The 10755-nt window shown below is 53.0% G+C and overlaps 4 protein-coding genes across 4 annotated transcripts in view; 2 read left to right on the plus strand and 2 right to left on the minus strand.

The window, feature by feature from the left end:
• The window catches only part of PFN1 (profilin 1), a 3612-nt gene extending 2972 nt beyond the window's left edge, over positions 1–640 (plus strand). Inside the window, exon 4 of the mRNA XM_007937605.2 lies at positions 610–640. Coding sequence (XP_007935796.1) covers positions 610–640 — 31 coding nt within the window. The remainder of the gene's footprint in view (positions 1–609) is intronic.
• A 35-nt stretch (positions 641–675) lies between these two features.
• On the minus strand, positions 676–4163 carry RNF167 (ring finger protein 167). Its single transcript, XM_007937535.2, has 9 exons — positions 4080–4163; positions 3917–3997; positions 2737–2862; positions 2537–2624; positions 2334–2424; positions 2004–2109; positions 1774–1867; positions 1069–1149; positions 676–989 (listed from the first exon to the last, which is right to left on the minus strand). Exons 1-9 carry the CDS (start codon positions 4161–4163, stop codon positions 676–678), a joined length of 1065 nt encoding a protein of 354 aa, XP_007935726.1.
• A 1005-nt stretch (positions 4164–5168) lies between these two features.
• On the plus strand, positions 5169–7378 carry SLC25A11 (solute carrier family 25 member 11). The gene is made up of 8 exons (XM_007937536.2): positions 5169–5266; positions 5878–6030; positions 6115–6321; positions 6497–6587; positions 6676–6766; positions 6855–6954; positions 7034–7085; positions 7223–7378. The coding sequence occupies exons 1-8, from the start codon at positions 5169–5171 to the stop codon at positions 7376–7378; spliced, it is 948 nt and encodes a 315-aa protein (XP_007935727.1).
• Positions 7379–10194: 2816 nt separating this feature from the next.
• GP1BA (glycoprotein Ib platelet subunit alpha) overlaps positions 10195–10755 on the minus strand; it is a 2017-nt gene continuing 1456 nt past the window's right edge. Inside the window, exon 2 of the mRNA XM_042780510.1 lies at positions 10195–10755. This exon is cut by the window's right edge and continues 1 nt beyond it. Within this exon, the coding sequence (XP_042636444.1) occupies positions 10195–10755 (561 nt within the window).

Consider the following 10755-nt stretch of genomic DNA (forward strand, 5'->3'; position numbering starts at 1 on the left):
TTGAACCGCCAGCCGTCTGGTTAGCAGGCAAGTGTCTTAGCCACTATGCTACCAGAGCTCCCTGAGGCACTATAGGATTAAATAATTTTGAGTTTCTTGCCCTGGAGTCTTAAGACCAAGCACCTGTGTCAGGTCTATTTGGCCAGGGGGCCCAGTCTCCCGTGGCACTGCCAGTCTAGGCTCCTCAAGTGTGCTGGGTGGATTGGGCATAATGGAATAGAGCCATCCAGACCAGAGAATGGGTTTAGGCCTGCGGGTAAGGCAGGGCTAGTTGAGTCATCCCCCATGTGTGGGTGGGGCTCCCCCTCTCTGAGTCACAGTAAATGCCTACTAGGGCTGTCCCCATGACTACAGGTTAGTTTCTCCCAGCACCCTCTGCCAACCACGATTAGAAAAAATAAAATTAAGACCAAAAGGGGGGTGATTACCCTAAGGATAAGTTAGGGTAAGTTCAACTGTATAAGGCTGATCTCACCCTTAATCCAAAAAAACAATTTTATTAAGAAGTGAAGACCCAGTTCCTTTGCACCTCTCCCCAACCCCCTCAAAAGGATAGGGTTGGGGGAGGGAAAAACCTGGGGCTGAAATGTCCCCAAACCCCCAACACAGGAAACTGGAGGGAGAGGGGGTGTGCAAATAGGTCACTGGAGAGGGTGGGGGTGGGAAGGGAGAGTCTTAGACCAGGATGGCAGCTGAAGAGGAAGGAGGTGAGGACAAGGCATCTGTCGCATCCGTTGAGGGCCCAGGAAAAACGCAGGGGGCTGGGGCCAGGGAACCAAAAGAGGTGGGAAGAGTGGGGCTTGACCCCAGGAGGGGGGTCCGTTCTGAGGCAGGGTGGTCTCTTGGCTCCCCTTCCTCATCACCCTCTTGCCCCTGAGTTTCTTCTTCCTGATCCTCCTCGCCAGGACCCCGATGGACAGGCTGCTTGCAGATGGGGCAGGTCTTCCGGGTCTGAGTGAGCCAGGGGTCCACGCAGCGGCTATGGTAGGCTGTGGAAAGGAATGAGGTGAGACACTAATGCCTGCTGGGGGTGGGTAGGAACATGGGCACAGGTGGCAAGGGCCTCACCGTGAGCACAAGGGAGTACCCTCAGCTTGTCCCCATCCTCATACTCATCCAGGCAGATGGCACAGACATCATACTCGTCTCCTGGGGGAGGGAGAGAAGGGTGGCCTCATTCACTGAGCATTCCAGGGCCTAAGACAATTCATACAGGAGGCCTACTGTGGAGCCAAGTCCTACAAAGTTTCCCCATCTACAAAGCCAGTATAAGAGCTAAGATGGGTAGGGTAAGGCCAGGACAGACACAGATGACAGCACAAGCCAAGAGAGGTAAGAAGGGAAGTGGTTAATTTTTTGGGGGGGGGGTAGAGGGTGGAGAGACAAAGTAGGAGGAGTAGAAATAGGGGCAGGGCCTCTGTTCTAGCCTTATATGGGCACCAGAGGATCTAGGGCCTAAAAACCCAGCCCCTCCTTACCTGTTCCTTCCTAGGCTGAAACCTCTTCACTTCTCCTCCCTATTTTTCTCTTCTATCTTCTCCCTAATAAGCCAAGTCTGTCCCTCCATCTTTTCCTCCAAGTATTAATTATTTTTGTTTTCTTTCCTATCCTCCTGTCTTCTCTCGTATTTGCGGGTAAAAAAAGAAAAGGTGGCATCTCAAGAGCTCACAGATACCTCTCTGCCATCTTACTTTACTTTTTATCTCGGGGCGCAAACATTTTCAGAACCAGGTAAGCTGCAGGAAAGGCCCTCTTCCTCCCAACTTCACTCACCCTTCTGGTAGTCATGTGTAGGAATCTGTTTCAGCTGCTCTTTGGTCAGTCGGTTCCGCTGGAGCCGTTTCCGGTGCTGGATACAACGAACTATCTAGGGAGTGGATGGACCAGGCTTATGGAACAACACTGGACAATCTAGCACACACCAACCATGTCACCTCCCAACTCCAGATCCAGGCTGGCCTTACAGTCCCCAGCTGCACTTAATCATACTCTGAGCTACTCACCATTACTGCTCCCATAGCCAAAACCAGCAGTCCCACAATTCCTGTGAAAGGGATGAGATAATAGCCCAAGGGGAAGCTATTGTCTGGGACTAGCAGGACCCGAGCCCTGGGGAAAAGACGACCAGTGTCAGAGGGGCAAAAAAGACTATAGGATAAAGGAGGACAAAGTAACTGGCTCTGGACAAGGCCCATGGGTGGGGATGAAGGTGGGAAGAAAGTCAAGGCAATGTAGTGAGAGCCTGAGGCTCAATGGTTAGGACAGTAAAGCTTAGGATCTGGGTTGGCAGGGAATTGCCAAAGACAGGCTGGGAAGGGAGGCACAAGTCCTACCCCTTCTCATAGACGAAGAGGGCACGCAGGTACTCAGAACTCCTCTCCCCAATAAACACAGACGGGATCCAGATCTGCTGTTGGATTTCTTCTGTAGGGATCAGGGTGTTATGCCGAGATCAGCTTCTTTTCCCTAAGCCTTCAGCCCTCCCACCATCCCTCAGTCTGAATGAAAACCCAGCTGACAGACATCCCAGCCTTACCACTATTCCACACCATGTTCAGAAGTTCATTGGAATTCACATTGTGGACCACAGCTGCCCCATACCCAGCCTTCTGAGCATTTAAGACCTATTGACAAGGCAGGGGATAAGAAGCCATTATGGGCTTTGCCTCCCTTCATTCCTGGTGACTTTTTTTTTTTTACCCTCGGCTTCCCAGCTCCCACTCCACATTCAGCAACCTTGAGGTCAAAGTTGCAGTTGAATCTTCGAAGCAGTGCAATAAAGACTGACCCATTGACCGGGGCTGGGGGTGGTGGGGCAATAGGGCTGCAGGCATTAGCTGGGTGAGCCTCCACAAGGAACCCCTGGAGGAGAGAAGCAAATAATAGTTGGAGGTCTGTTCCCTAGGTTCTATGCCCACAGGGCCCCCAAACACACTGGTTCTCACATGCTGTACATCTTCTACACCTACTTCCCTTGTCATTCCTGGGTCTGGGCATCCCAGCCCAATCAGAAGTCTAATCTCTTACCCTCTTGAGTTTGCAATTACAGCAAACAGCCTTTATTTACCACATCCTCCCAGCATCTTGCTCCTTGTCCCAGATGGCCTAACCAGCATCCCATACTCCAAGTGAATCCATGTTTCTGGGTTCCTGTTTCCCACTGATTATAATTCTACCTCTCCATGTCACTTTCCCTCAAGTTCTGCTTCACATTCCCTTCTCCAATAAACACTGTTCCAGAACACACACCTTACTCCCATTTCTCCCAACCCATCTCACAACTGTATTACTTATGACCAACTGAATTCTTGCCATTGACATTTTCATTAAGGAAGTACTACAAAATTGTTTATCTAACTTCACCCTCACAACCTGAAATGATTTATATTAGTTCACTTGAGGAGGCCTGGTAGCACAGTGGTTAAAGCGCTGGGCTGTGAATCCAACAACCTCCCCCCCCCCCGAAAAAGATAGCACAGTCTACTTCTGTAAAGATTTACAGCCTTCAAAACCCTATGGGGCAGTTCTACAATAACCCATAAAGTCACTATTGAGTTGGAATTTACTCCAGGGCACTGTTTTTTTTTTTATCCCCCTTTACAGTAAAACTAAGGTTCTGAAAGATAATTAACTTGTCCAAGGCCAGACCAGCAATAACTGGCTCCACAGACTCTACTGATAAGGACCACATTGCTGTCCCTTTTATCTTAGTCCATTTTCAGGCTCCCTCACAGGGCTGGGAGTTCGGGTGAGCACTTTGGTCTTCTCACTCGCTTTCTGAATTCCACACTTGACGTGCTCATACACTTAGTTCCCAACTTGAATCTTTTCCCATCTCCAGCTTCACCTACGGCAAGGTTCCTCCACGCTTGCCCAAGATAAGACTTGGAGAAATAAGAAAAGGGAAGAAAATCACCTGGAGTCCCTCCTGGCTCAGGGTAGCCCCAAAAAGAGCTGGGAGGTCTGCAAAGTCCATGCTGGTGTTGTGGTCCGAGGTCTGCGGACAAAAGAGTCCATGTTCTCCTTCTGCTTGCAACCCCTCCCTTCAGCGCCCTTCCCCCATCCGCCCTCAGACTCACCGCTCTAATGAGCCCTCGGATGGGGGCCGCTCCCCACAGCACAGTGGCCACAACCACAGGAAGCGGGAAGGCCGCAGGGTGCATGGCAGCAGGAGATAAGCTGAGGAGCGGCGTCCTGGGTAGCAGGAGCAGAAGCGGAGTTCTGCGTCCTCCTCGCCTCCTTCAGGATCCCAGGGGTCCCACTACCCCCAGGTTCCACTTCCTAGCTACATGGGGGCGCCAGAGAAGGGACCTCAACCCGTTTTGGAGAGTTGGAAGAAAAACACTAAATGTACCCTTTCCTAGTTAGGGGGATAAAATGAGGAGAGGAGACGGAAGCTAGCACCGGTGACAAAAACTTCGGGGAGGGTGGGGGGAGCTCCAGGAGGTGGGACTTCCGGCCAGGTGGGCCGTCTTCCTAGTCCCTGGAAAAGGGTTTCCGGTAAAGAAAGGCAGCCGCTTCAAGCACTGGATGCGCAAGATGAAGGACTTCCAATCCTAAAAGGCCGGTTAAGAGAAAAGTCAGAAGTGAAGGCAACGCCTGTGGAGATACAAGGAGCACCGATGCCCCATACAACGACCTGTTCGTTTACCCTGTACTCTCTAGGATCCGGGAGCTATTCTATTTACAAACCTCTCCTCCCTCTGGCTTTCTCCGCCGCAGAGGTCTTTCAAGTGTCGCGAGAATGCTCACCACATTTCTCACACACACCCCCTCCCGCCGCGCCCAAGTTGAAGGCTTCCTGTATCTATCGCGAGAGACCGCCTAACTTTGGCTGGCCTAACTCACTCGCTCTCGCGAGACTTTCAAACAAATTCTCTTATTTCCCGCGATTCTAATTCGGTAAAAACGGCGCCCCCACGCTGGCTTCCCAGTATGCCACACCTCTTTCCACACCCATCCTTCAAGCTCCTCCTTCAAACTCCACCTAATTCCCGGCCTCCTTTGCGCTGCGCGCCTGCGCCAACTTGCAGCTAGCGGGTGGCAGACCTGTGAGCCGGAGGGGCGTGCGCGCGCGTCCTGGCCCCTGTTGCGCGCGCGGTGTCACCTTGGGCGCGAGCGGGGCCGCGCGCGCACGGGACCGGGAACCAAGGGTGCATTGAGTGGTGATGGCGGCGGCGGCGGCGAGTCCCGGGGCCGGCGGGATGGACGGGAAGCCCCGTACCTCCCCTAAGTCCGTCAAGTTCCTGTTCGGGGGCCTGGCCGGGTAAGCTCAGGCCCCAAGGATGGGAAAAGAGGAGGAACGAACGGGTGCAAAACTGGGCCTTGTTCATCCTTGAGTCTATTACAATGAGCCGAGCCAGCACCGGGTCAGCACGCTCCCCAGCGTAGTGGAAGGCTCGTGATGAGCTGCCTGGACTTCTTCACCCATTACAGGGCCCTTCTCTGTGCTGCATGCATGGTCTTTACACGATCTCTGCTGGGCCACATGAGTTTCTTAGTCCGTTGCTTGACTTCACCAGGCTATATGGGATCCCAGGTCGCTACATGGTTGCAGCCGGACTACGTGAAGTCCCAATCATGCATGCCCCCTTGCCCGCGTCCCCGAATGCACTCCCCGGTCACTGCTTGACCCCCACGGAGCTGCATGGAGCCTTTTCATTGCATGGCCCCTTTGGAACACTGGATTTTTCAGACACAAATTTACGCACATGCTTACCAACCACCTGGACCCTTAGTGAGTCTCATGGCAGATCCTGCCCTTCATGACCCCTTTGTTGCCAGGCTCCGGTGGGCATTGGTAGATCCTGACTTTTGATTCCACTTGAGGAGTCAAAGTGAAACCTGACCTTTGACTCCACTCCTATTTTCCCCCAGGATGGGAGCTACAGTTTTTGTGCAGCCTCTGGACCTGGTGAAGAACCGGATGCAGCTGAGCGGGGAAGGGGCCAAGACTCGGGAGTACAAAACCAGCTTCCATGCCCTCACCAGCATCCTGAGAGCAGAAGGACTGAGGGGCATTTACACTGGGTACTAGGGCCACAGGATGGGGCGTGGGGCTGGAGTTGGCAGCGCCACACCTTGGCCTGATGCACTGACCTCTCACCCCCCCAGGCTGTCAGCTGGCTTGCTGCGCCAGGCCACCTATACCACCACTCGCCTTGGCATCTACACCGTGCTTTTTGAGCGTCTGACCGGGGCGGATGGTACACCCCCTGGGTTTCTGCTGAAAGCTGTGATTGGCATGACCGCAGGTGCAACTGGTGCCTTTGTGGGAACACCAGCCGAGGTAGCTCTCATCCGCATGACTGCTGATGGCCGGTGAGTTTTAGGCCTGAGCCTGCCCCCAGGCTCGTTCTGTGGAATCTAGAAGAAAAGGACCACTTTCTCCTGCCTGGTGTAGAGCAGAGCGTTCCCTTGTTCTGATCGCCTTTCTTTGTTCCTGTGGGATAGGGTGGGCCATCCTAAGTTTGGGCTCCTCCTGCCTTCCTACCAGGCTTCCACCTGACCAGCGCCGTGGCTACAAAAACGTGTTTAATGCTCTGATTCGAATCACCCGGGAAGAGGGGGTCCTCACATTGTGGAGGGTGAGTGGACTGGAGGGCCTGGAGACTTGAGGGAATGGAGTCTGATCGCAGGCGTTTCTGACTCTTCCTCCGCTTTCCCCCACCTCAGGGCTGCATCCCTACCATGGCCCGGGCTGTTGTGGTCAACGCTGCCCAGCTCGCGTCCTATTCCCAATCCAAGCAGTTCTTGCTGGACTCAGGTGAGACCCAGAGCTGGGCCCTTAGCTCCCAGCCTGTCTGGGCCAGCTCCAAGCTGACTACGTGCCACTTCCTGCTCCACTCCCTCAGGGTACTTCTCTGACAATATCCTGTGTCACTTCTGTGCCAGTATGATCAGCGGCCTGGTCACCACCGCTGCCTCCATGCCCGTGGACATTGTCAAGACCCGGTGAGTGTGTAGGCCTGGGCTTGAAGGGGATGAGAGGGCCCCCTTTATGTGTCTCATATCCCCATCTTTTTACTCCCAGGATCCAAAACATGCGAATGATCGATGGGAAACCAGAATATAAGAACGGACTGGTGAGGAAGCAGGGCCAGGGCCGTGGGCTGGAGGGTTGGATACCCTGGGGAGGGATGCACGGGTAACTGAGGGAAAGCAGGACAGGGCCGTAGAGGCCAGGTCCTGGTCCCAATGTCCTGCCTGCCTGTCTGTCTAGGACGTGCTGGTGAAGGTCATCCGCTACGAGGGTTTCTTCAGCCTGTGGAAGGGTTTCACTCCGTACTATGCCCGTCTGGGCCCCCACACCGTCCTCACCTTCATCTTCTTGGAGCAGATGAACAAAGCTTACAAGCGGCTCTTCCTCAGTGGCTGAGGCGGGTGGAGGGTCAACGTTCGCTTAGTCGGTGTGCCGCGGGGGGCCTGGACTCTGCTGCCCTGGGCCCCTCTATTTATTTCCCTTCCACGTTGTGTGGTCTCCTCCTTTGCCATAAAGGATTTTGGTCTGTTCCGCCCCTGCTCCAGTCTGCCCTGGTTGTCCTGATCCTCACGATCTTTCTGAGGATGCCTAGCCTCCTTTTGGGTGTTAGTTTCCAGACACACAGGACAGCAGAAGGCCCCCCTTCTTAGTGGAGACGTGGAGGTCTGTCTGAGTGGAGAGCAGAAGCTACTCACAGTGGTAAAAGCGGCTGCGGTGGGAGGACATGGCACTCCCTCCTTCCATCTCATTGAGGGCTTGATCAATAAATCTAATCGATGACACCACCCCCAAATCTAGAGCGTTGTGGGAGCCAGCAAGGGGAGGAGACTGGACAGGGAAGCTGGTGTCTCTGGAGAACAGGAATTAGAGTTTTTCAGAAAAATTACTAAAGGAAAACAGTTAGTATTATGCAAATGCTGTGTGAATCAGCCAGGTCATAGATGATGTAAAGAAACCTAAAAGTCTAGGCTCTATACGTTGCTTTCTGGCTTCTTAGCCAACAATGTGATAGATGAGCTCAAGTCATTTCATATAGCCCTTGTAAAAGTCTCTAGGGTCTGGTACCTGCTTCTGCAGCCTAAAAAACCAAACTCACTGCCATCAAGTTGATTTGACTCATGGCGACCCCTCCTTGGGTTTCTGAAGCAGTATTTCTACAGATGGAGGTTACCCAATTTTCCTTCCGAGGAGTGGGTGGTGGGTTTGAACTGCCCGCTTTCTGGTTATCAGTCAAATGCTTAGGCACTTCGCCACCAGAGATCTTCTGCAGCCTAGTGGGGGAGAAAGTAAAGAGAGGGGAACAGACCTTTGAGGGTTGGAGCCAGTGGGGGCTGAGAGCTTAGGGTGAGCACAGGAACCAGGCCTCCAAAGCTGGGAGGCTTGAGGAAAGGGAGGAGGATGGCTGGAGACTTGATCTGGTTCCCTTCCTAGGTAGTGAGTAGCTTGGCTGTTTGTTTAGGAGATGTATGGTTTACAGGCCCTGCCCTCAAGGAGCCTAAAAACCTCTTGGAGCATGAAAGGGCATCAGAAGGTCAAACTGGGAGGAGAGCTGGACACCAGGAGCCTGAAGGCTTCGTGCCAGGCCAGGGGACAGGCAGGCAGCAGGTGGGAGCTGCCTCCTTGGCAGTCTTCTTGTGGACAGAAGAGGTGGAGCTTAGCAGCCTGGTGTTCCTGCTTGTCTCCTGCCCCTGCCTCCCTTCTCACTTCCTTCCGTGCACACTTTGTGGTGGGCCATAGTGATCACTATGAGACACTTGAAGCCTGGACTCAAGCCTGGCTTGAGTTCTAGGTTCAAAAGGGAAGATGATGCAGAAGTGACTGGGAACTGGAACTGGAGCAGTAGCTAGGTACAGGGTAGCTTGGAGCACCTGGCCCAGCCCAGGGAGTAGAAGTACTCTTGGATAGTGGTAGTTAGACCGGTTAGGAATGGAGGAGGAAGCAGTGGCAGCCCCTCTGGCTAGAGTGGGAGCAAAGGCTTAAAGGAGAAACTGTTGGGGAGCAGATAAAATGAGAAGTGTGCCATTGCTGGAGCGTAGATGGTGGAGTGTGTCGGGAGAGATGAGAAGCTCAGCTATTAGATGGAGTCTGCGTGGAAGTTCCTGATTGCTGAGCTGAAGACTTTGGCCTGTACCCAGGGAAGAGTTCAAAGCAGGAGAGTTGTGATCATACTTTCAAGTTAGGAAGATGGAGCACCCTCTGGAATAGGAATCTTCATGGAGCCAGGAAGGCCTAGCCTTGATTCCATTCTCTGGGCCATAAACCCTGCTTGGGCTGGAGACAAAGCAGCAGTAGAGAAAGGCCTGCCCAGTGTGGTAAGGGGTATGCAGAATCTCTGGCACAGGGAATAAGTGCTTCCATTTGCCTGTAGCCTACCTTAAGAACCAGAAACCTAAGACCCTTAGGTAAAACTCGCCAAGATGGAGCACACGGCCAGCCCACCTGAGTGGTACAAGGAAGCTGCATTTCTGGAGCTGCAGATGGAAGCAGGCCCCTGCTGACTGCCCCTTGTGTGACTGCCCCTTGTGTGGCTCTTGAACTGGAATGGGCGCTTGGGGTGGCTGGTGAGCATCACCCCTGGAGGGGAGGAGAGGGCAGTAGTTGGGGGAGAAAGATGGAACCCAGGCAGGGGAGATGCAGGCTAATGCTGGGGGTTGATAGGGTAAGTAGTAGTGAGTAGTTGGGGGCATTTGGGGCCTTGAGAAGTCTAGTGACAGGTGCTCAGCCACTCTACCTCTTAAGAAGAAAACAAAATTTTCTTTTTTATTATAATATACCATGATGGTGTACAATTAGAAAATGCTAAGCAGAGGAAAATAAAAACCACGCATATTTACACTACCAGAGACAACCAGTGATTACAGCTTGATAAATAGCATTCTATGTTTTATTCTACATGTGCAACATGAGGGAGCCATGTTCTATGCTATTTATTTTTTATTTTTACTAAAACTCTTTGTAAAAGTGAGGGTAATAACCACTTGGTCTAGGAAGCCCCCATCCCCACCCCAATGCAACACAGTCCATGGTCCATTCAACTCCATGTCCTCCTGATTTGTTTGGTCTGTATGTGTCTGGTTTAACAAGGAGGCTTCTGATGGAGAAAAAGTAAATAAGAACCCCTTGACCCTTGGCTCCTTACCCACCCACCCACAGCTAGATTCCCATAGGAAAGCCCCTCAGAGCTTCTCTCAAGGTCCCCAAGCCATCCACCCTCAGAGGCTATGGCCAGAGTACCTAATACCCACTGTACCCAGTAGGTCTTGACCACGACCCAGACTCAGGGCTGAGGGCCGCCGTCTTGCCACCAAAGGCCCCACGTGGCCATTGGGCCGTACCCACAGGAAGAGGCTGGAGCGGACCGTGGGTAGTGACTCGCAAAAGAGGAGCCAGGCATGGGGCATGGTCACTTGCCTTCCTCTCTGCAGCTCTAGCTGTGCAGTGTGCACAACTGGAGGCTGGCCAAAGGCCTGGGGTCTCACGTGCTGCAGCTGGATGAGCAACAAGATAAGGATCACAGAGGCAAGCAGGAGCCAGAGGAGACCCAACACATAGAAGCCCAGGGGGAGGAGGCAGCAAAAGTCAGGGTCAAGAAAAGGATCATTTCTGGCCCCATCCAAATTCGCTTGAACCACCCTGTGGACATTCAGGAGGTTGACAGGTTCAGAGATAATTGTTGTGGGCTCTAAGGTAATGGAAAGTGAGGTGGTTTCTGTAGGAATTAAGAATTTGGTAGGTTCTGGGGTGGTTGGGGGTGTGGTGGGCTCTGGGGTGGT

Source organism: Orycteropus afer, unplaced genomic scaffold, assembly GCF_000298275.1.
Source record: "Orycteropus afer afer isolate SDZICR_OR568_19922 unplaced genomic scaffold, OryAfe1.0 scaffold00042, whole genome shotgun sequence".
NCBI classification, from domain to species: Eukaryota; Metazoa; Chordata; class Mammalia; order Tubulidentata; family Orycteropodidae; genus Orycteropus; species Orycteropus afer.